The 24,287-nt window shown below is 35.0% G+C and overlaps 2 protein-coding genes and 1 non-coding gene across 3 annotated transcripts; all 3 read right to left on the reverse strand.

Annotated features, from left to right (window-relative positions):
• Positions 1-3,718: 3,718 nt before the first annotated feature.
• LOC112714754 (receptor-like protein kinase HAIKU2) lies at positions 3,719-7,499 on the reverse strand. The gene is made up of 2 exons (XM_025766420.3): positions 4,568-7,499; positions 3,719-4,408 (listed from the first exon to the last, which is right to left on the reverse strand). The coding sequence occupies exons 1-2, from the start codon at positions 7,146-7,148 to the stop codon at positions 4,062-4,064; spliced, it is 2,928 nt and encodes a 975-aa protein (XP_025622205.1). The 5' UTR covers positions 7,149-7,499; the 3' UTR covers positions 3,719-4,061.
• A 12,783-nt stretch (positions 7,500-20,282) lies between these two features.
• LOC112714755 (protein TUNICAMYCIN INDUCED 1) lies at positions 20,283-22,563 on the reverse strand. The gene is made up of 3 exons (XM_025766421.3): positions 22,212-22,563; positions 21,767-22,105; positions 20,283-21,267 (listed from the first exon to the last, which is right to left on the reverse strand). The coding sequence occupies exons 1-3, from the start codon at positions 22,332-22,334 to the stop codon at positions 20,443-20,445; spliced, it is 1,287 nt and encodes a 428-aa protein (XP_025622206.1). The 5' UTR covers positions 22,335-22,563; the 3' UTR covers positions 20,283-20,442.
• A 233-nt stretch (positions 22,564-22,796) lies between these two features.
• TRNAV-AAC (transfer RNA valine (anticodon AAC)) lies at positions 22,797-22,870 on the reverse strand. The gene has a single exon. It is a non-coding gene; the product is annotated as a tRNA-Val (tRNA).
• Positions 22,871-24,287: the final 1,417 nt, after the last annotated feature.

Raw genomic sequence — 24,287 nt, forward strand, 5'->3', positions numbered from 1 at the left:
TAATGTTTGTTCATCATCAAAATTAAATAAGAGTTTTCCAAACTCATCACGGAGTACTTTTGTTAAGGGCAGGAGAATACATGATGGAGTGTTAATAGCATGTGAAACTGTACAATGTTAAAACTGAAAAGAAGGGAGTCAGCAATCATCAAATTAGACTTCCAAAAAGCCTATGACAGAGTCAAGTGGAACTTTGTTGATGTCGTTCTAGAAAAGATGGGGTTCGAAAAAAGATGGAAGGCATGGGTTGCAGAGTGTATCATGTCAGCATCTATCTCCATATTGATTAACGGGTCACCTTCGAAACCATTCAAGATGGAAAGGGGTCTGCGGCAAGGTGATCCTTTATCGCCGTTTCTGTTCGTCCTTGTTGTAGATGTGTTGAATAGGATGATTGGGGAGGTGGTTAGTAATTGGTGGATATCTCCTCTTCTAGTCGGTAGGGATAATATAGAGTTATCACACCTGCAATTTGCTTATGACACTATATTGTTCTGTCTACCAGAGGAGGAGACAGTGCGAAATTACAAGAGACTATTACGGTGCTTTGAAGTGATGTCCGGGTTGAGCATTAACTTTGAAAAGTCCAGCTTGATACCGGCAAATTGTAGTCAAGAGTGGGTGGATCAGATGTGCGAACTTCTAGGGTGCTAGGCGACAACTTTACCGGTGAGGTACCTGGGTATTAATCTTGGAGCAAACCCAAGACTGGTAAAAACATGAAAGCCGGTAACAGACAAGGTAGAAGAGAAACTTAGTTTGTGGAAAGCAAAGGTCCTCAGTAAAGCAGGAAAGTTGGTCCTCATCAAGTCAGTTATCAATAGTCTGCCAATTTATTATCTCAGCGTGTATAACATGCCAGCTGTGGTGGCAAAAAAATTAATCTCACTACAGTGGAGGTTCTTTTGGGGGAAAGAGGATGGAAGACCTGGATTGGCTCTTGTAAAGTAGAAGATGATACAGGCACCGAAGAAACTAGGAGGTCTAGGTGTGGGAGATGCGTTGATTAGGAACACCGCCTTATTGTTCAAGTGGCGGTGAAGATTTTCTAAGGAAGACTGTCCACTGTGAAAAAAGATAGTGTGCTCGTGCAATAATCTGAATCCTACCCAATTATTGTCTACTCAAGCATTACCAGCAAAAGGGGGCCCGTGGAAAGAAATATGTAACTTGCAAATAAAAAAGCAAAAATGTCAGATAGAGGATGATTGATGGACTTGCTATGGAAGTAGGTGATGGTAGATCAACCAGATTCTGGGAGGATACATGGTTACAGTCGGAGAAGTTGAAAGACTCCTTTCGGAGACTTTTCTTGGTTTCAAATAACAAAGGTTCCGTAATTGGGGACTGTGAGTTTTGGGATGGGATAGAGTGAGTGTGGAACTTTCAATAGAGGAGGAAACTCCGCCAATGGGAGATAGACAATCTGAATCAAATGCTTGATATCTTGCATGCTGTGAGATTGATAGCACATGTACAAGATAGAGTGGTGTAGAAGTTTGACAAGGAAGGTGTTTATACTACTAATTCATTTATGCAAGTTTTGCAGGAATAGACTATGACAGATGATATCCTTAGCTACAAGTTCACAAATGAAATTTGGAAAGGACTGGTGCCCCTAGAGTTAAGTTGTTTATTTGGTTTGTGCTAGTAGGTCGAGTTAATACAAAGGAACGGTTGAGTAGGTTCGGCATCATTGCTCAGAATGATAATGCTTGTGTGATGTACAACAAGGAAGTTGAATCTGTCTAACACTTGTTTGTTACGTGTAAGTTTACGTGGCAGGTATGGTGTGCATGGTTCGCTCATGTGGGTCGGGCATGGTGCATCCGGGGTCCATAAGAGAACTCTTCGAGAGCTAGAGGACGATGCCTATAAGAAAAGACAAGCGTAAAACATGGTTAGTGGGTTTCTTCTCAGTTATATAGAATATCTAGCTGTGTAGAAATTAACTCATTTCTCAGAATAAGACAACGGTCGTGGTGGATTGCATTGCTAGATCGTTCTGTAGTTCGAGGGAATGGTGTGAAATTAACTCATGTTGTTGATGGCTATGACGGAGATGATATAGGAATTGCTTTGTTTCTTTATTCTTGTATGCTCCATCGAGTGTGTTGAGCTTATTTATCTTTAAAAAAAATATTTTAAAATATTATTATCACTAGTTTAGTTTTGGGATAAGTATGATTTTGGTCCCTAACGTAGAGGTCGAAAATTGATTTCGTTCCCGGCCTTTTTTTCGCTCTAAAATGGTCTCCAAGATTTCAGTTTGTTTTAAAATCGTTCTTCGAACGAAAATACCCTTCTCCCTTCACCCCAAAATCAACCGAAATCAACCACCACCACCACCACCAGACCAGAAGCCTGCGCCCAACCAGAACCACCACCACCACCACCAGTATCATCATGGTCATCATCATCATCATCAGAACTTTTTCCAAAATCAATCAAAATCAACCAGAAGCCCAAGCTGAACAAGAACTCACCACCACCACAACCACCACCATTATCATCATGGTCATCATTATCATCATCATCAGAAAATTCAAGCAACATGCACTTTGAACAAGAATCAACAACTCCAAATTCAAATTTCAGCAACAACAATATTCTACAACAAATTTCACAAAAAATCCAGTTCACAGAAGAAGAAGAAGAAAAAGAAGGTGCGGTGATGCGGTGGTGCGGTGCGGCAGAGAAGAAAAAGAAGAGGAGTGGCAGTGCAGTGGTGCTGTGCGGTGCGGCAGAGAAGAAGAAAATGAAGAAGAAGAAGGTGGTGGTGCGGTGCAGTGCAGCAGGACGGCAAGGCGGCGGGCGACGGTGCGGTGGTGTGGCGGTTCCCCTTCCCTCCCCCCTCCCCCCTCCTCCCCCCTCCCCCCTCCCCCTTTTTCTCGCACCCCTCTCCCGTTCTCTGTATCCTTTTCTTTCTTCTTTTTTATTTATTTTATTTTATAATTTTTTAATGAGAGGTAGTTTGGTAATAAAAATAAATAAAATTGGTAAAAATAATGATTTTAAAACAAACTGAAATCTTTGGGACCATTTTATAGTGAAAAAAAGGTCGGAGACGAAATAAATTTTCAGCCTCTACGTTGAGACCAAAATCATACTTATCCCTTTAGTTTTCTACTAATTACTTTTGTATTCTTTATTTCTTTTATTTAAATTAATAAAAATGACAAATCTTTTATTCAAAATTTAATCATAATAGTAAGTGATTAATATTTTTTTATATTTACTATATATTCAATTCCTTTAATTTAGTAATCTAACAAAATATTTTAACCTACACTAATTAATTAATAATAACAAACAATAAATTCTGATGAGATTCTAACATATTTATTATTTAAATATGATCTCATGTTAATAAAGAATAAAGTTATTCAATACAAAACTTCAATTTATTTAATAAATATTTTCAACGAAAAAATTCAATTCAATTTTATAATTTTACTAATTCATTATAAATACTAAAATTTAATTTAATTCTGATTGGAATTTCATTTCTAATAGAATTCAATTTAATTATATACCATTTAAAATTTTAAAACAACTGTAACCAAAAGAGCAGCTAAACATTGAAATTTGATCATTAATACTTCATAGGATTAATAATTGGTGTGTCATGTGACGGGGAAGTATTTGGTTGTTTTAGTTTGAAGCGTCCTAAGAGCAAAACCTTCTATTCTAAGAAGCAACTATTCTCAGAACAAACTATGCAGAAGCTTAACAGGGTTCATATACATAGAAAACATGTTACAAAAATACAAAGTTACAAGCTGAACCCAACAGAAAATACAGATTCATCTACAAGAGGATTTCATTACACATATTCTACAAAGCTACAAGCTAATCCTTTTTTGGTTCCTCACTAGCATATATTTTCCAACTGTAATTATATTTTGCTATTTATACAATGATATTTATCACCCCTTCTTGGCCTCACATTTTGTGCAGCTTATTAAGGAGGAAAAATGTAACCGTTTTTGGAATCAACATACCATTCCAGTTGCTAATGGATGATACGTCCACACAGAATACGATAATGACTATGTTGTTTAATCATGTGTGATCACTATGTTGGTAAGAGCACAAGGGTCTGCCTCTTCCAGCATTTGAACAACCATTCTCATGGAGGGTCTTGAAGATGGAATCTTGGCTGTGCACAATGCTGCCATTCGCAACACCTTCATGGCATCTTCTCTGGAATGCTTTGCTATGGTGGAATCCACCAACTCAAGAGCTTCCTCTTTGCTCCTCATATTGCTGCATACCCAATACACAATGTCCTTGCTCTCCCCAAACTCTGCCTCTATAGGCCTCTTCCCTGTTACTAGTTCCATTAGCACTACTCCGAAGCTATAAACATCACTCTTCTCTGTCACCTTACAAGTGTAGGCATATTCTGTCATGACAAAAATCAATGTGATTAAGATTAACTTTCCTAAGCAGTTATAACTGATCAAATTGTTTTGAGCAATAATGTTCATTGTTTGAATGAAAATATATGTATCATAATAGAAAGCATTATATTTATATCTAGATTTTAAAGGTTGTTGGTTACCAGGAGCCATGTATCCAAGTGTTCCAGCAATGACATGAGTCAAATTTCCTGCTCCTCCATGAACAATCTTAGCAAGACCGAAATCAGCAATCCTTGGCTTCCATTCTTCATCAAGCAAGATGTTACTGGACTTAACATCTCTATGTATAACTGGTCTAACACAACCATGGTGCAGATACTCCAATCCTCTAGCAGCACCCAGTGCAATCTCATACCTAACCTCCCACCCCATCTGAGCCTTCTTACTTGTATGCAAGCTATCCCACAAGCTTCCATTCGGCAAGAATTCGTAAACAAGCAAGCTACTATCTTCACTTGTGATGCTGCAATAGAGCTTCACCACATTGACATGCCTTATGGAGCTGAGAGTGGCCACTTCTGCATCATACTCTGATGAGGACCTTGAACACCTTTTCAGCATTGCTGAGGTGCTCCTATAACTTCCCCGGTCGCTCGGATTTGAAGTCCATATGTGTTTGACTGCGAATTCTTCACCACTTTTAAGCACAACCCTGTAAACATTCCCTGATCCTCCTTTGCCAATCAAGTTCTCTGCTTTAATCCCATTAATGATCTCGCTCTGGTTGAAGTTTAGCAAGTGATACTGCTTGATATTCCAAGAATTAGTCTTCAGAACCGGCTTCTCAAACTTGTCCTGCTTCAGTTTCAAGAAGAGGATATAGCACAGAGAAACAGCAATAACCATTAATGCAGCAATCAAACACAGCACAAGTGTTCTGATTCGCCTCGAGCCCCCGGATTCAAAGGAGCATGGCTTGAAATTCTCCAAAATCTGGCTGCATAAGTGAGGATTCCCAATGAAACCATCTTTGTAAGCTGAGATAGCAAGTGAATCTGGTATGGGACCAGACAACTGGTTGTTTGATAAATCAAGAAGGCTAAGCCTTTGTGCAGATAAACTTGATGGAATTTCGCCGGAAAGTTTATTCGAGGACAAGTTCAATGAGTTGAGTGTGAGCAAAGATCCAATACCAACCGGTATTTCTCCGGAAAGTGAATTACCAGCAAAGTTTATTTCATTAAGAGAGACACAAGAACTGATAGAATATGGTATAACACCAGAAACATTGTTCGTGTCCAATTTAAGAGTAGTTAGCCTATGCAAGTTGCCAATAGTATCTGGTATTTGTCCTGAAATTTGATTTGAATTTAACTCAATTGATACCAATGAAGAAGCTTCTGAGATTTCCAATGGTAACTCACCTGAGAATTGATTGTAAGACAAGAAAATCTGAGCAAGTGATTTTGCTTTGCCAATATCACTAGTTATTGACCCTTCTAAATGATTCATTGAAAGATCAATAATTTGGAGATTTGGCAAGCCCCATAGACCTGAAGGAACAACACCAGAAAGCGAATTGCGACTCGCACGAAAGCGAATCATGGAAGAACAATTAGCATATGTTTCAGGTATGGTTCCAGTGAAGCTGTTGTTCAAAAGTAAGAAGTCTGTCATATGGTTGTTCTTGCACATATCAGGCGGTATGGAACCGGAAAGCGAATTATCCGAAACATCAATGTAATCCATGCCTCCATAGGAACCAAGCTTCTGAGGAAGAGGACCAGTGAGCATGTTACCATAGAGAGAAAGTTCCTTGAGGCTTTTCAATTCTCCAAGCTCTTCTGGAATTGTACCTGATAACTTGTTCTGAAAAAGCTGCAATGATGAAAGGCTTTTCAATGATGAAGTTATCTGAGAAAGATCACCTTCAAGCTGGTTATTAGAAGCATCAAAATATTCAAGATTTGTGAGGTTACCAAATCCAACAGGGATTTTTCCACTCAAGAAGTTATCATAAAGCTCAAGTTGCCTTAGGCTTTGAAGATGCACAATATCTTTTGGAATCTCACCAGTTAAGTGGTTATCTGAAAGCTCAAGATTCTCAAGCTTTGTGAGATTCCCAATACCAATTGGAATATTCCCAGTGATGCTGCAATTTGTGAGGTAAAGCCAATACAAATTTGAAAGCTTTAAAACCTCCAAAGGGAACTTGCTTTTCTCCAAAAGGTTATCACCAACGCTCAAGAATGTGAGTTCTGTCAAATTCTCCAATGATTTCCATGGAAATGCACCAGAGATTCCACTTGCATTCAAATTCAAGTACTCTAACTTGTTCAGAGTTGACAAATCAGGAACCGAACCAGTGAATGAATTCCCACCCAAATCCAAGTATTTCAAATTCTTGCACTTTTTCAAGTCATCACTGATGATCCCATGCAATAAATTGGACTCTACAGAGATTTTCTTCAGCATTTGAAGCTCACAGATTGAGTCAAACGGAAGAGTTCCAACTAATGCTTTACTTGCAAGGTTGATTTCTGAGACAGAACCATCTGAGCACACAATCCCGGTGAAGTTGCAGTGAGAATTCGCTTGGTTCCATGAACTGAAAACATTTGGTTTTGAACTTTGAATAGAAGACTTGAAACTCAAAAGAATTTGAAGCTCAGTTTCATGAGAGGAGGTAACAAAACAGAGGAAAAACAGAGCATTAAGAAGAAAAAGAAGAAGAAAAACAGGCTGCGGCGAACCGTGGCAGAGAATTATTCCGGCGAACATGGCTGCCGGTGGCGGAGGCTAAGTGAGGAAAGTGGGTGGGATATGGTTTGAAGAAAGTGGCATGTGAAAGGTGGCTTCTTTGTGAGTTATGAGTTGGAAACTTTGTTTGAGTGTTTGGTTTCACATTTTGCAGAAAAAATAATTCACATGCTCGGAAAGAAAATCAGACAAATCATTGATTTGATTATGTGGCCGGTGCTTCATTGTTATGGTGCAGATTTGGATGTTAGAACTTGAAGATTGTTTAATTGTCATGTGTGAAGATTTCCATGATCTTTCCTTCATTCTTTTTCTTTCTTTTAATTCGGGAATATGAATATAATTTAATTTCAAAAATATTTGGGATGGCCTAGACAATCCAACATTATTTTATTTTATTTTATATTTTTTTTTAAAAAAAATTTTAGAGACCATTAATTTTATAATTATTTAATCAATATAAATACTAAACTATTTTTAATAAATAAATTTTATTAATTCATGTGTATAAACTCTAAAAAATGTGAATGCAAACTGTATTGATTTGTATATGTAAATTCCGGTAAATATAGATATAAATCATATTGCTAGTCAAATAGTCACCAAAAAAATATTACTAGCCAAATGCTGTCCAAAAATAATATTTGTTAGTCATGTAACACTGTTTAAATAAAATAATTTGAGTTATTATTATTTTAGTTTATACACTACAAATATAAAAGATTTTATAAAATTAATTGTGTATTATCATATTAATAAAAATAATTAAATTTTTAATTATTACCTAAAAATCATTTAAATATAAAAATGTGATTGAACAGTGGTATAAATTTTTAGTGTATTAAAATCAAGCTACTTGAAAAGCAAAAAATATTCGAAAGGAAAGGTAGTTGTATTCATTTGGCATAAGATATTTGGTTGATTATGTTGGCATAAACTAGTTTACGTAAAATGAGTGCAAATAAGACAAATTTTAATAGTTTTTGTATGATTTGGTGTGATTTATAACTTCTGAGTGTGTCTACCTAACCAAAATACATCTGGAGTGTATACAACGATATGTATAATACATATATATATGGTTTTGTGAACATTGAGGAAGATTATGTATGTTTACCCTTCTTATGACTAAGAATCTAGTTTTATTTTTTATTTTTTGACAGATTAGTTTGATTTCTTTAAGGTTTACATAGGAGGGTGAAAAATTAACATTTATACAAAGGCAAAAGCAGATACATTTTTTTAAGATTTTTCAATTAACTGAACATCCATCTTATTAATTTTCTTTTATTTTTCTCTCAAACAAATAAAGTCTAAGTAATTTAGTTAGTGGCCAACAATAGCATAATTTTTTTACACTCATTTAAAGATTGTAAGTTTAAATTTCACTTTTAAATTTAAAAACAAAAAATAATTTAGCTAATAAATTTTTGAATTGAATATCTGAAGCGTTTAGTTTAGTTAGATAATAATAAAGTTGAAAATAACTTTTAAATAAGGACTTTTCTAATAAACTTAGTATCCGTTTGGGAAACACCAAAAAGCTACCTTTTTTTTTTTACTTTTGATTTATAAAAAGTTATATTAATAGTGTTTGATATAATTTTTTAGATAAACTTTTAATTTTTTCAAAAAATTATTTAAGAGCTTTTGAAAAAGTTAAAAAATATGACTTCTCCTATTTTCAAAAGTTATTTTATCACTTTTATTTAATGCACAACTTTAAAATAAGGACTTCTATAATAACTTTTCAAACACAAAATAACTTATTTAAAAGTTGTTATTAATAAAAATCTTTATATTTTAAACTTCTTTTTCAAAAAAACTTATTTAAGAAATTTAGTCAAACTGGCCCTTAATTTATAGTTTAAAAAGTCAATATTTAATTTAAATTTTTTTATCAAAATATTTTATTTATAGCATTTTTAACTAATATCTTTAAAGCATTTTGTCATGGCCTTGGACACACTCCAACGCTACCGTGCCGGCACTCGGACTTACTCAACCTCTTGAGCTAAGACCAAGTCAGCCTAACCCTCAATACTTAGCAAGAAAGCTAAGAACACAAGAGAACACAAGAGAAATGAAACTTTGGTGGAAGAACACTTTATTACTCAAGTGTTTGTTACAAATGATTCACACACCCTCACACTAACTCTTACCTCCTATTTATAGCCATCCACCTCCTCAATGGATGGTTAGGATTAAATCTAATCAATGGTCTAGATTAATCATCTAGAACCTTCTTTATAAATATCTATTCTACCACTACTTTCTAAATACTTCTAGATTGTTCCATACAACTCTTCATACTTTTATATCAATCCACACTCTTCTAGAATATTCTATGATCTTCTAGAGTCTTCTAGAACCTTCTAGGGTATTCCAGAAACTTCTAGGACATTCTAGAACATTCCGGAACCATCTAGAGTATTCTCAATCACTCCAGAAAACTATACAAACACTGTTAAATCTAACCTTCTAAAAATTTCTGTGACATTCTCCCCCACCTAATGCGCAGACGTCCTCGTCGCGTTCTGTTCATGATAGTGCTCTAGGTGTTCTTGGAATTGCCACAGATCTTCGCGAGTTTCCCAGCTAGCTTCGGTTATCGGGAGCCCTTTCCACTTGATCAAGTATTGGATACTTGGTGGCACCCCTCTTCGTCGCACGATGCGATTAGCTAAGATCTCTTCGATTTCTTTATCAAATGATCTAATTACCACAGGCGGAGCGCGACTTGAGTCACCTCTACTCGGTTCGTCTTGGTCTCCATGATATGGTTTAAGCATACTCACATGGAAGACCGGGTGAATCTTCATAGAGGGAGGAAGTTGTACTTTGTAAGCAACCTCCCCAACACGTCCAATGATCTCAAATGGCCCTTCGTATTTGCGGATTAAGCCCTTATGAACCTTGCGAAAGGCTTTGAATTGTTGTGGAAGAAGTTTGATCATTACCTTGTCTCCCACTTGATAGCTTGCATGCCTCCTCTTCTTATCTGCCCATTTCTTCATCCTCTTGGCAGCTTTGTCGAGATAAGAACGAATGACATCTGCTTGTTCTTCCCATGACTTAATCATATGATAAGCTCCAGGGCTCTTCCCTGAGTAAGAGGAAGAAAGAGAGTGAGGTGTAAGCAGCTGTTGTCCAGTCACAATCTCGAATGGGCTCTTCCCGGTAGACTCACTCCTTTGCAGATTATATGAGAATTGAGCAATGTCTAGGAGTTTTGTCCAATCCTTCTGATTAGCGCTTACAAAATGCCTCAAGTAACACTCAAGTAAGGCATTCACTCTCTCAGTCTGCCCATCGGTTTGAGGATGGAAGCTTGTTGAGAAATGAAGCTCCGACCCAAGGAGTTTGAACAGCTCTGTCCATAGTCGTCCTGTAAAGCGTGGATCTCGATCACTAATGATGCTCTTAGGCAATCCCCAGTACTTCACCACATTCTTGAAGAATAGTCGTGCTGCTTCCTCTGCAGTGCAGTCAGTAGGGGCGGGTATAAAGGTAGCATACTTCGAAAATCGATCCACTACCACGAGAATAGATCCAAACCCCTCAGACTTCGGTAAGGCAGAAATGAAATCTAGAAAGACACTTTCCCACGGTCGCTCTGATGGAGGCAGAGGTTCCAACAACCCGCTTGGTGTCTTGTTTTCAATCTTATCTTGTTGGCACACAAGACAAGTCTTCACATAGCTCTCCACTTCATCTCTCATTTGAGGCCAATAATAAGAAGATTCAATGAGTGCTAAGGTCCTTCGCCGACCTTGGTGACCAGCCCACTTGGTGTTGTGGCATTCTCTTACCAACTTTCTTCTCAGATTTTCCCACTTAGGAACGTATAATCTTCTCCCTTTTGTATAGAGAAGGTCGTTTTCGAACCAAAATCTTTTGGTCTTACCTTCTCTAGCCAACTCCACCAACTTCTTGGCTAGTGGATCGTGATGCAACCCTTCCTTGATGGTATGCACAATATCTCCTTCAGCCATAGAAATGGCCGCCAACTCAGCCTTGCGACTCAGCGCATCAGCTACCACATTAGTCTTGCCTGACTTGTATTCAAATTCAAAATCAAACTCAGCCAAGAAGTCCTGCCACCTAGCTTGTTTGGGGCTCAACTTCTTTTGAGTTTGGAAGTAGCTTGTAGCCACATTGTCTGTCTTGACGATAAAGTGTGAACCAAGCAAGTAGTGACGCCAAGTTCTCAAACAATGTACTACCGCGGTCATCTCCTTCTCTTGGACGGTGTATCGCCTCTCTGTATCATTCAACTTGCGACTCTCAAAGGCAATCGGATGTCCTTCTTGCATTAGAACCCCTCCAATGGCATAGTCAGAAGCATCAGTGTGGACTTCAAATACCTTTGAGTAGTCGGGTAGTGCTAGTACTGGACCTTCTGTGATAGCAGCCTTCAACTCATCAAAGGCCTTTTGACACTCCTTTGACCATTCCCAAGTGTGATTCTTCTTGAGAAGATCAGTTAATGGTGCAGCCTTGGCGAAGTATCCCTTGATAAACCTCCGATAGTAATTGGCCAACCCAAGGAATGACCTCAATTCAGATACCTTGTTTGGCGGCTCCCACTCTTTGATAGCCTTCACCTTTCCTTGATCCATGCAGAGAGTTCCACCTTTAATGATGTGTCCCAAGAAGTGGACTTCGTCCCTTGCAAAGGAACACTTTTCCTTCTTCACATATAGGTTATTCTCTCGCAAGATCTTGAACACGGTTCGTAAGTGTTCTACATGTTCCTCCAAAGTATTGCTATAGACAACAATGTCATCCAAGTAGACCACTACAAACCGATCAAGGTAAGGTCGAAAGATCTCGTTCATCAAGGTACAGAAGGTCGCAGGAGCATTGGTCAAGCCAAAAGGCATTACCAACCACTCATACGATCCATACCTCGTGACAAACGTGGTCTTAGGCTCATCACCATCAGCAATTCTCACTTGGTGATATCCTGACCTCAAATCTAGCTTTGAGAACCACTTGGCTCTACCAAGTTGATCAAACAAATCGGCTATCAAAGGAATGGGGTATTTGTTCTTGATGGTTACCTTGTTCAGTGCTCGATAGTCAATGCATAGTCTCAATGAACCATCATGCTTCTTTTGGAACAAGACAGGTGCGCCATAAGGTGCCTTCGATGGACGGATGAATCCAGCATCTAGCAAATCCTTGAGTTGCTTCTTCAATTCTTTAAGTTCTGGCGGTGCCATCCTATAAGGTGTTGAGGCGGGCGGCTTTGCTCCTAACTCCAATTCAATCTTGTGGTCCACCTTCCTCCTAGGTGGTAATTGTTTTGGCAACTCGGGAGGCATCACATCCTTATTTTCTTCAAGGACTTCCTTGATTTTGGGAGAAACGTCTTCTCTTTCAGATGTTGACTCCTCTTGTAATAGAGCCAAATATGTAATCTCTCCCTTCTTGAACCCTTTCTTGAGTTGCATAGCAGAGAGTATCGGTGGTCCTCCAACTTTAGAGACTGTAGGGACCATGCATGGAGACCCTTTCTCCATGACGCATACTACGTCGTAGTATGGCATAGGTATTATATTTGCCTTCCTTTGCAAATCGAGCCCGATGACTATTTTAAAATCATCCATGGGTGCTACTGAGAAATCTACAAGGCCCTTCCAAGAACCAAGAGTCATCTCAACCCCTTTTGCTACTCCCTTAAGGGGTTCACCCTTGGTGTTCACGGGTTTTAACCAACCATTCTTTTCGGAGATCTTCAACCCAAGCCTCTTTGCTTCATCAGGCGTGATGAAGTTGTGTGTAGCACCAGTGTCGACCATAGCCATGACAGGTTTTTCATTGATAAAGGCTTTGACATACATCAAACCTTTCTTTTCTGCAGTGCTTGGCTCTTTGCCCTTCACAGCATTTATGTGTTGGATGGATCCAACACACTCAGTTACTTGAGTTTGGGCCTCTCGTTCCTCGGCGATAGATGCCAGAGTCCCTAACTTGGGACAGTCCTTCATTTGGTGTGGTCCCTTGCATACGAAGCATCCTCCTTTAGGTACGAAAGCCTTCTTCTTTTCCTCGTACTCTTTCTTTGAAGAGTATTTTCCTTCCTTCTTGGTTGAGAAACTTTTTCCCTTGTCTCCCCCACTTTTAGTAGAACTAGGCTTGGAAGAAGACTTGGGTTTAGAGTCTCCCCTATGATACTCAGTGAGTGATTCGGCCACCACGATGGCCTCATCGACATCCTTAACATTCCTTCTTTGTAGTTCTTGCTTTGCCCAAGGTTGGAGTCCATCAATGAAGAAGAACAATGCATCCTCTAATGCTAAGTTGGGGATTTGAAGCGTGAGAGTAGTGAACTCCTTTACGTAGTCACTAATTGTACTCTTGTGCTTCAACTCCCTCAACTTCTTCCTTGCTTCATAAACCACATTTTCAGGGAAGAATTGTCTTTTCAACTCCCTTTTAAAATCTTCCCATGTGGCTATGTTGCAAGTACCATTCTTCATATCTTCGCACTTTCTCCTCCACCACAAAGTAGCATTATCAGAAAGGTAGAGAGCTGCAGTGCGTACCTTTATTGCTTTTTCGACCACCCCTTGGCCTTCAAAGTACCTTTCCATTTGCCATAGGAAGTTCTTCACCTCTCGAGCGTCCCTCACGCCCTTGAACTCCTTTGGCTTTGGGAGATCAATCTTTGTCATCTCCCTTATAATGGTTGGTCGAGATTTTGCCTCCTCGAACCAAACTCGAACTTCCTCAAATAGCTTCAAGGAATTCTCAAGCTTCTCTTCAATTTGGAGCATGCTTTCTTTGAAAGCATCTAATTCTCCCAACACGTGAGCCTCGAGGGTTTCCTTGTCATGTTCTATCCTTTGGAAGCGCTCATCCATAGAGGATAGAACATTTTCTAACATAGAAACTCTTTCTTCTAAGAAGTTAGAGTTCTTACCTCTAGGCTCACTTGAAGAACGGATCTTCTTACCTCCCCATTGAGAAGGAATAGCATCCCTTCCCCTTTGAGACTCAACATGCTCCATGGTGATATTAGAAGCCATTCCCACAAACCACTTGTGCTCCCTCTCGAACCTGGCTCTGATACCAAATTGTCACGGCCTTGGACACACTCCAATGCTACCGTGCCGGCACTCGGACTTACTCAACCTCTTGAGCTAAGACCAAGTCAGCCTAACCCTCAATACTTAGCAAGAAAGCTAAGAACACAAGAGAACACAAGAGAAATGAAGCTTTGGTGGAAGAACACTTTATTACTCAAGTGTTTGTTACAAATGATTCACACACCCTCACACTAACTCTTACCTCCTATTTATAGCCATCCACCTCCTCAATGGATGGTTAGGATTAAATCTAATCAATGGTCTAGATTAATCATCTAGAACCTTCTTTATAAATATCTATTCTACCACTACTTTCTAAATACTTCTAGATTGTTCCATACAACTCTTCATACTTTTATATCAATCCACACTCTTCTAGAATATTCTATGATCTTCTAGAGTCTTCTAGAACCTTCTAGGGTATTCCAGAAACTTCTAGGACATTCTAGAACATTCCGGAACCATCTAGAGTATTCTCAATCACTCCAGAAAACTATACAAACACTGTTAAATTTAACCTTCTAAAAATTTCTGTGACAATTTGGTAGCGAAAATTCTTTGAATAAAAGCATCTTAATTTATGGCTCATGACTTCGTGTTCATTAAGTAGTGTGACTGTGTGAGACTATTACAAGCAGTCAAAGTGTCAAAGTTATTATGATAAGATAGGAATAGTATACTTGATATTTGTAGAGTTTTCAGTGCTAAAAAAGATCTTGAATGCTTGAAAAATTGAAAAGTATAACTAGGCTCATTTCTAGAAAGGCACTACTAATTAATCAACTTTTGTGTCACCCCAAATACCTAAAAGGGATTATTGCCGCAACTTTTGGTCACTAGTGTGTAAAATAAAGGCAGACATTAGACTCAATGATTGGGGGCAGTGAATTTGCCCATACCAACTTAGGGGAACTCACTAGTTAAATTGTTAGTACTAGTTTATTTCTAGTAACATTGTTCATAAGAATTTCACTCCAACTGTAGTACTTGAAGAATCATGAAACACGGGTTTGGCGTTTGGTGAGAATGCGTGTGGTTTCTGATTCCGTGGCCGCCGTAGTTGACTTCACACTTCACACACCACTCTCTTGCTTTCATGTGTTGTGCTGTCACCCTTTGTTTCCATTTCACTATGCAATTCATGGGCTATTCTATTATTTTTATTTTTATATTGATTAAATATATGTAATATGTTGTCGAAAATTTTGGTGTTTTTGTTTGATATGGAGTTATTTTTTTAAATTGATATTAATTAAATTAAATGGTTCGATTTATTTAAAAAATAAATAGATTTTAAATCAGAGGGTATTTGCATTTTTTATTTTTTTTATTTTTAAAAACAAAAACTGAAGAGTCTAATTTTAATATTAAATTTAAAAAAATTTAAAAACATAAGTCAGACGTCTAATTTATGATTTTTTTTTAAAAATTAAACAACATAAATCGATAGGTATAATTTTTTGAGATTATTGTGTAACTAAATAAGAGACCGAAGAGACCATGTTTTTTCCTAACCATTAAAAAATATATCTCTTAACTCATCTTTTTATATTGCACACTACCATGCAATATAGAAAAAATAATAAGCGTAATTAATAAGTTACAAATTATTTAGAGTTTAATTTTTATTTTAATTGTGATGCATAATAAAATAAAATTTATATGTACAAAAATAAAAATAGAAACTAAAAATTTATTACATGGAGTATTATAAAAAAAAAAAGAATTATATGTCTGTTATTTACTCATCAAAATATTAATCATTTTAAATTGTCAACAAAAAATAACTATCAATTAGAATATTATCATTTACCTGACAAAATGATCAATTTAATTTACAACCATGTAATTATAAAGGAAGCAGAAATGTCAAAATGTTGAAAGACATGTTTATCTAACTTACACTATTCGGTGATGACTTAATATAGAACACAGTTTTTTCTTCGTGTAGTCATATCTTTATTTTGAAGTGAGCTTGGGCAGCATAACAAGTAAGATGATAATAATGATCTGTTTGACGCCCATACATGCATTAAAGGAGACTTAGGTTAGATACATAATGCATCTATCTGTTCTCTAGGTTTAGATCAATGATTAAATTAAACACTATCAAGTAATGGAAGGAGCAAAATAAAATTACAATGGCAAAGTAAATAACCTTATCATCTTACAATATACAATAACTTTTTCGTATTTAAGATTGTATTTGTTTATAAAGATCGGATATTGAGATAAATATAAAATTGTGTTTAATAGAAAAGACATAGATAAAAATAATGTGTCTAAAAATACTGAATTTATGTTAATAAAAAAAATAAAAAATACTAACAAGAGATACAATTTATTTTTTATTTATTTTTTATTTATTTTATTAATTTTTTATAATTATATTTTTTATTATTATATTTTTGCCTCAAATTTTTTGAATAAAAAAATAAAAATAAAATAAATTTTTATAATTTATTTTAATTTATTATTAAATAAAATATAAAAATATAAAATTTTATATTTTTATTTTTTTATGTCTTATTCTCAATATTTTATTTTATCTTATTCTTAAAAATAAATACAGTCTAAAAGAGTTCAAAAAAACCAGAAAAAGCTTTATGTAGAATTTGCGTTGAGGGAATCTTTTTCTTTATAATTTACACGTCATTTTTGGACAGAAATACACCAAATTTCCAACAAGTATTGTCTAGACACATGCATGCCACCTTTGAATTCTTCTGGGCAGTTTAATTTAAGAAATTATAATCTCTTTTGAACAATCATCTAACATATATACAAAAATTATAACTTTTTTTAATGTATAATACTTTATATTTTGAAAATTGAAAACAAAAATATATCATTTTTAAATTTGATTAAAATTTTAAAATGAACTTTTAAACGTAAGCCATTACCCCTCTCTTTTTCCTTTCCATTCTTATCCTTATTTAATACTAATTGAAAGGAGACGATATATAATTCTTGAAAAAAATGTGTCGGCAGACGATGATGATAAGAAAAAGAGGAAAGTGTGGTAGCATAGTGTAAGGTATTTCTAGTTATCCAATACTTAATTAAAGATTTCTAGTTTAATATATTTTAAATTCAATGATTTTCATATTAATAATTTATTAAGAATTATATATTCACATATAGTGGGCTTTGCGATATTTATGTTAAAACATTTTAATAATAAACAAATTGTTGATTGAAATCAAATATAAAATTTAATTCCATTCAAAATAATAATCCTTCTAAATTTCAATTTAGATACACATTTTGACAAAAACAAGTGAGATTAAAGATTGGTGACACTAGTTATTTTCATATAAAAGTTAGTGATTGTTAAATAATAATTTAATTAAATTTATTAAATTATTTAATAATTTTTAATTATTAATTTTACGTAAAAATAATTATATATGAATTTTTGATACGGAATAAAAGTTAGAATAAGATGAAAATAAAAAAAAGATTCTTCTACCTCAATTTGATTATAATCACTTTATATCTCTTCCTCACACTCAAATTTTTTAAAAAAAAACTCAAAAAAAATTTTTCATAAAAAAAAGGTAGTTACAAAGTTTAAAATTTTTTATACTTCTTAAATTTAAAACTGTAACTCATAAATTCACTAAAATAAAAATACACCAAATTATAATTAACCTAAAAAAACAAAATAAAATAAAATAAATATAAAATAAATCTTAAAATAAATATTAATAAAATTATGCATATTTAATTTAATTTGACTAACAAAAATCTTTAATATAACTTATAAATAATAAAAGGTTTGATTTTTTATAATCATTAACTATTATCTTAACTAATTTTGAATGTATCTTCAAAATAAATAATTTAATCTTATTTATAAATTTTTTTATCCTCCTAATTATTACTCTTATAATTAAATCAATTGACATATATATGTGGGTTTGTCCAAAAAATTCGTATCAGTACCCATTTTAAAGATTTTGTATGGAGTAAAGACCCAATCCGGTTCTTGTCCATTTTCACGAAGGACAAAGCGATCCCTGTCCAAAAAAAAGGGACACTTTGACCCTCGACCTTTTTATTTTGGGACAATACGGTCCCTCTGTTAAAAAATTCATTAAATAATAATAAAAATTAGTTTTGTGGAGGGTTTTATTTGTATTTTGTGGGGGTTTTAAACCCCCACAAAAATCTTTTCAACAATATAACCAATTACTATTACTACCATTATCTTTTTCATTCTCATTATTATCACTCTTACTTCTATTATTTTTATTGTGTAACCATATTTTATCATCATCATTATCTCTTCTACCGTCATCATCACCAACAATATTATCAACATTAAAGTTTTCTTCTTTTATTTCTTATTCCATATTATTTTTTTCCTTTAAAAAGTATTATACTATAATTACTTTTATTTTGTGGCATCATTTTTATCAATGGTTTTTCTTCATTTAACCACTATTGATGAAAGAATTTTTTAAAAACAAAGTTATTAATAGTTTGTGGAGGTTTAAAACCCCCACAAAATACAAATAAAACCCTCACAAAATTAATTTTTATTATTATTTAATAAATTTTTTAACAGAGGGACCGTATTGTCCCATAATAAAAAAGTTGAGGGTCGAAGTGTCCCTTTTTTTTAGACAAAAATCGCTTTGTCCTTCGTGAAAATGGACGAGGACCGGATTGGGTATTTACTCATTTTGTATTTGACTTGATGCTTGTTAGTGGGTTGGTGTTATTAGTTTGATGGTGATCCAATTGGGTGTTTCACTGCGATCATCAATGATGATTCGATTATGATATGTGAAGACTGACTTGGAATTTTCTTTCTCATAAGTCATTCGTTGCATCATAGCCGGACATTAATATATTCATACCATAGTCAAATATTGCCAAGGTTGTGGTCCCATTGACCCAACTAAACCCATTGCCGGTCTTTCATATACTTATTTATTCTTGTGTTAAAATAATATTATTTTAACATTCAAAGTAATATATGACATTTAACAAAATTTAAGAGTGAAAAAAAAGAGAGTTTGAATGTAAAATAAGATAAATCACATCATCCTTAAACACTCTTTATTAATTAAAAAATATTACATTCTTTATTAATTCAATAAATTTTATTATTTATTTATTATATTCTATATCAATAATTTAAATTGAGTTAAATTTTACAATATAGAATTTTTTTATCTTTAATAACAAAGTTATTTTCAGATATCACTACACTCTCATTATTGTTTCTAAATCGCATTAACATTCACCAAGACTAAAATTAAATAGTAATTTAGTAGGTATTAAGTATTAACACATTTTTCAATATTTTAATTTTTAAATACCACAAATATTTTCCTCCTTAGTCAGATTCACACTGTCGGTTTGTTTTTTTTTTTTTTGGTATTTACTGTCGGTTTGTTTTGCCAACCAATATGGAGACACACGCGGAGACATAAAGCCCAATTTGTCAAGCAGTCCAAAGAAGTAACAAAACACAGCTCAGTAGAACCATATCCAATAATGCAAGCCCATACTGTGTTAGCTTAGAAAGATTAAGGGGGTGTTCTACACTTTGATTGTTTGCAATTGCATTAAAAGTTGATTAGCACCTACATGAAATACTCCACAGCATGGAATATGAATAATGGCCGGTGAAAATTTTAAGAGAATTGGATACCACACAAAATTGAAGTTTGTCAACATTTTACTCATAGAATGGAAGCTTATAGGAAAACATTTCGGGTTAGCCAAACTTGAGCTTCTATGATTTGGATGAATGCTGCTTGCTCAAAATAGAGTTAAAAGAGGCAATAATTTTCAACAAGATTAGGTGGCAAAACAGTTGATCAACAATACATTGGAAAACCAAAGTTGTGAGTGATAGGGCAAAAAGTAGTGCAGGAGATGGACAAAACATGATGCATTGACATAACACATAAAATGAAGGGAAAACGATGAAGGATTTTGCATGAAAAGAGTGGATCAATTGCAATGTTTTGTTCTGTTAAGTAATAATGTAAATACCATGGGGGAAGTGCTATTCTAAGAAGCAATCATGGAAGGCAGATAAAAGAATAAAACAAATTATTTTCATTCCTCAACATTTTTACAACTTCCTTAACTATTATGTATATTATCAAAAGTGATACAAGGATCTCTTCTCTCTTCTATAATCCCCCTGGGTAATGTACACAAAAACACACTCCTTTTATCCTTCCACCAACAAATTACAAGGCAAAGGGATCCGGAGCAGGCTGAACTATTGGCATCTTTGACATGGTCACATTGCCCGTGAGTAGATTTGGCGCCACAGTATCCTCCACGATAACAGGAGTTACCGGCAAAATTCTCTCTGGTATGACTTTGTCGCCATCAAGCTTAGCCAACACCTCAAAGTGCATTTTCACAGTCTCAGGCTTAGTCCTCCACTCAGGGTAACCCTGTAAACTAAACCCGTCTCCTTCCTTTAGCTTCTTCTCAGCCTGAAAGCCTATCTTTACAAATGTCTGAGCTGAAACATCAGCCTTCAACAATTTGAAGGAACCCTTCTTGTTAGCCTTAGGACCCAGCACAGAGGCCAACAGTTTCTCAAAGCCCAACAAGTTGGCGTTTGATCCATTCAGGGAAGTGAGAGGCCATAGTGTCCTAAACTGAGTTGGAGTAAGTAGTGTCTGGGCTTCACCATGGAGATCAATAGTAGGCAGGGCATCAATTGCTTTGTTGTTTGATGGGGATGATAACTCCACAAGACCAGGTGCAAGACGTTTGAGCTTCAACCTGTTGTTGGGAGAGTCTGATGTTGAGGACGGGGCCGCAAGTGATGTAGGACCAACAATACGGAGAGAGAGGAGGGGTGTGTCCTGGGTACGAGAAGCATGTCGAAGATGCTCAGCCAAGGTGAGAAGGCCAGCAGCAAATCCGTTATGCGATTGGTTTAAGGGGAGGGGTAGATCAAGGGGCTGCCTTAGACTAACTGACCTTGCACCCTTGACAGTAACCACAGCACCTTCAGCCAATATCACTTTTTTTAACACCCCAGCATCTACATCATGCTGCAAAACAAAACAAAATCAATATCTTGTTAGCATGGAGCACAAACTAATTTCACATTGTCCAAATTCAACCTCAAAAGGCAAGACATACTGCATGGGTTAGCTATGAGATAATGCCACAGCATCTAATTATACGTTCATCACCTATATTAATTTTTATAGAGCCATAGACCATTCACCATATCACCAAAATAAAGGATACCAAGCATCTAATTATAAGTTCATCACCTATATTAATTTTTATAGAGCCATAGACCATTCACCATTTCACCAAAGGATACCAAATTACCAACACTACAACTCTTAAACTCTAACAATGTGATGGAAATTGATCACAATGATAAGATAGCTAAATGAAAACATTAGTACTTCTAAGTTGAGTTTTAAAACTAGTTAGCTTTGAACTAGCCACTGTAACCGCAACCATTTTCACATACGATATTATTAGAAACCTTAAATACCAAAAATGATGATGATTGAAATAAAGAAACTTGCTTACAGGGAGAGAGATCCTCATGTCCTTAGCATCCTGAATCCACAGCTCCATGGGTCCAGCGAGCTGGAATGGAGCCAAAACCGGCAACCCATGACCCGAATCCCTCTTCTGAACCAACCCGGTTTGCTGACCCGGTTCATCGACCCGGAAAATTGGGAGATCCACGTAGTCCCATCGGTTCACATCTTCAAGGAGCTTGAAAGGTATCACCTTCTGACCAATCTCAACATCGAATTCGTAAGCCACCGAATGCCCAACCTGAGCTTCCCTTGGATCAAACCCAGTTATCTTGAAATCTTCAGCTGTAAATCCTAACCCTTTCACAATCGTTTCCTTCAAATCCTACATAATCAAAAACAATCTTTTACTTAAGAAAAAAATAGCAATATCCAGAATCCGGAAATATGACAACCTAAGGTATATACGAAGAAAAAAATAATTATCTTACAGAAATCGCCTTAGGGTATGGAGTGGTGGATTCAGGAGCGGAAAACAAAGCGGAAGCGAATTGAGAATGGAGAAGAAGAATTGCGAGAGGAAGGATCCGAAGGCGGAGAAAAAGCGAAGCCATTTACAATGGCGTATGATGAAATTGGGAACCCTAGTTAGAATTGATTGTTGAATGCCTGATGAAATTGATTATAAATTATTTTTTGTTTTGGGGGTTTGATTACAAATAGATTAGATAGAGACGTGAGTTGGATGAAGATGGAGGGTTATTTAGGGAATGGAAAATGGTAGATGATTCTAGGAGTGATGACGTGGACCAATTAGATGGTAGTAACTGATTTTAGAAGAATGTGATTGGATGGAATTCGTGGAGGTACGTTAATAATAACATTTATTTATTATTAAAGAAAAAGGAAAAACTGATTTTAACTTTTTGGAAGAATCGGCGTTGATTCAGGACAGGTAATACAGTTGGTCTTCGAATTACGCGGCTTGCCGTGATTAGCAGCAAAACGACGACGTTTTATTGCTTTTTTTCCCATATGTTTTTAAGAAATAAAAAATTGGGAAGAGAAAAAAAAAATGGCGTCGCCCGGACTCGAACCGGAGACCTTCAGTGTGTTAGACTGACGTGATAACCAACTACACCACGACACCTTTGTTAATAATTAAATTGATTATTATATAAAGATAAATGAGAATTGCAACACATTTTTTTATGGTTAATCTCCTAGAAGAATTTTGCACTCGCAAAACTATAGTAAAACAAATTTATTAATGTGAGAAAAATAACATAAGCACATAAATATTTTATAAATGACAAATAACTTTTATATTTGATTGAAAGCAAAGATTGATTTTTAGGTTGCGTTTGTTTATAGAGATAGGACACTTAGATAGGGATACAAAGACACAAAATTGTGTTTGACAGAAGAGTCATGGACAGACACAATGTGTCCAAGAACACTGAATTAGTGTATTTTGTGTCTGTGTTCTAACAGGAAGGATACGGAGACACTAATAAGGAATACAACTTATTTTTTATTTTTTCTTTTATTATTCTTGTTAATTTTTTATAATTATAATTTTTGTCTCAAGTTTTTTGAATGAAAAAAATAAAAATAAATTAAATTTTCATAATTTGTTTTAGTTTATCACTAAATAGGATACAAGAACACAAAATTTTGTATCTCTATCATTTATATCTTGTCTTCAGTGTCTTGTTTTATCTTGTTTTTAGAAACAAACACCGCGTTAGATATGTTTTATATTCTTTTAAAATCATTTTGCCGCCAAAAAATGACAAATGTTTAATCTCTTTAATCATGTATGAAAAAAAAATCAAAATTTAATAGTAAAACTTTTTGTTGTTGTAGAACCCAATCTTACATTTTGTTTTAAAGAAATGATATGACCATCATTTTTTGGGGTCACTCTGTCATCCACTTTATCAAGTTCTATTGTTCTATTGTTTGAACTTTATATTTTAATCAAGTCTGTTGTTTGGTCTAAAAAAAGTTGTTTGTTGTATGTTAATATTTAATCCTTGAAAGTTTGATGTTAAAAGGGAAAAAGAAAGTGACCATCCAAGACTTAGAATTTTATTTAGTTTGTATTTTTATCTTCAATATTTTTTGTTTTTAAAATTTTATAAAAAAGAAAATAATGAAAAAGTAAGAAATCATATTTTTTAATTCTAAAAAGACCATAAAATCAAAATTAAGAAAATCAAATAACTCAATGAAGTAACATATAGAAATAAATTGCACATAATACAACAAGTAATGTCGTATTAAGATCATGATCTTTTCAGGGAGATTTATATATACAAAAAAAAATCCCGACAACGATATTTAGTTGAGATTGCAAAAACATAAGATATTAGATACGACATCTAATAAAGACAAAAACCTCAGCAATATTTAAACCGGCTCAGTAAGCTTTTCTGCATTTTGTGTGTCCATCTTGTTCTTTTTATATTCTTTTGTCCCCGTTATGTCATTGTTAGGTGACATTAAGTGCCAATTCCTCTTCCTTTGATACATTTTAATGAACATTATTATATCTTCCAAGC

This window comes from Arachis hypogaea, chromosome 10 (assembly GCF_003086295.3).
Source record: "Arachis hypogaea cultivar Tifrunner chromosome 10, arahy.Tifrunner.gnm2.J5K5, whole genome shotgun sequence".
In the NCBI taxonomy this organism is placed as follows: Eukaryota; Viridiplantae; Streptophyta; class Magnoliopsida; order Fabales; family Fabaceae; genus Arachis; species Arachis hypogaea.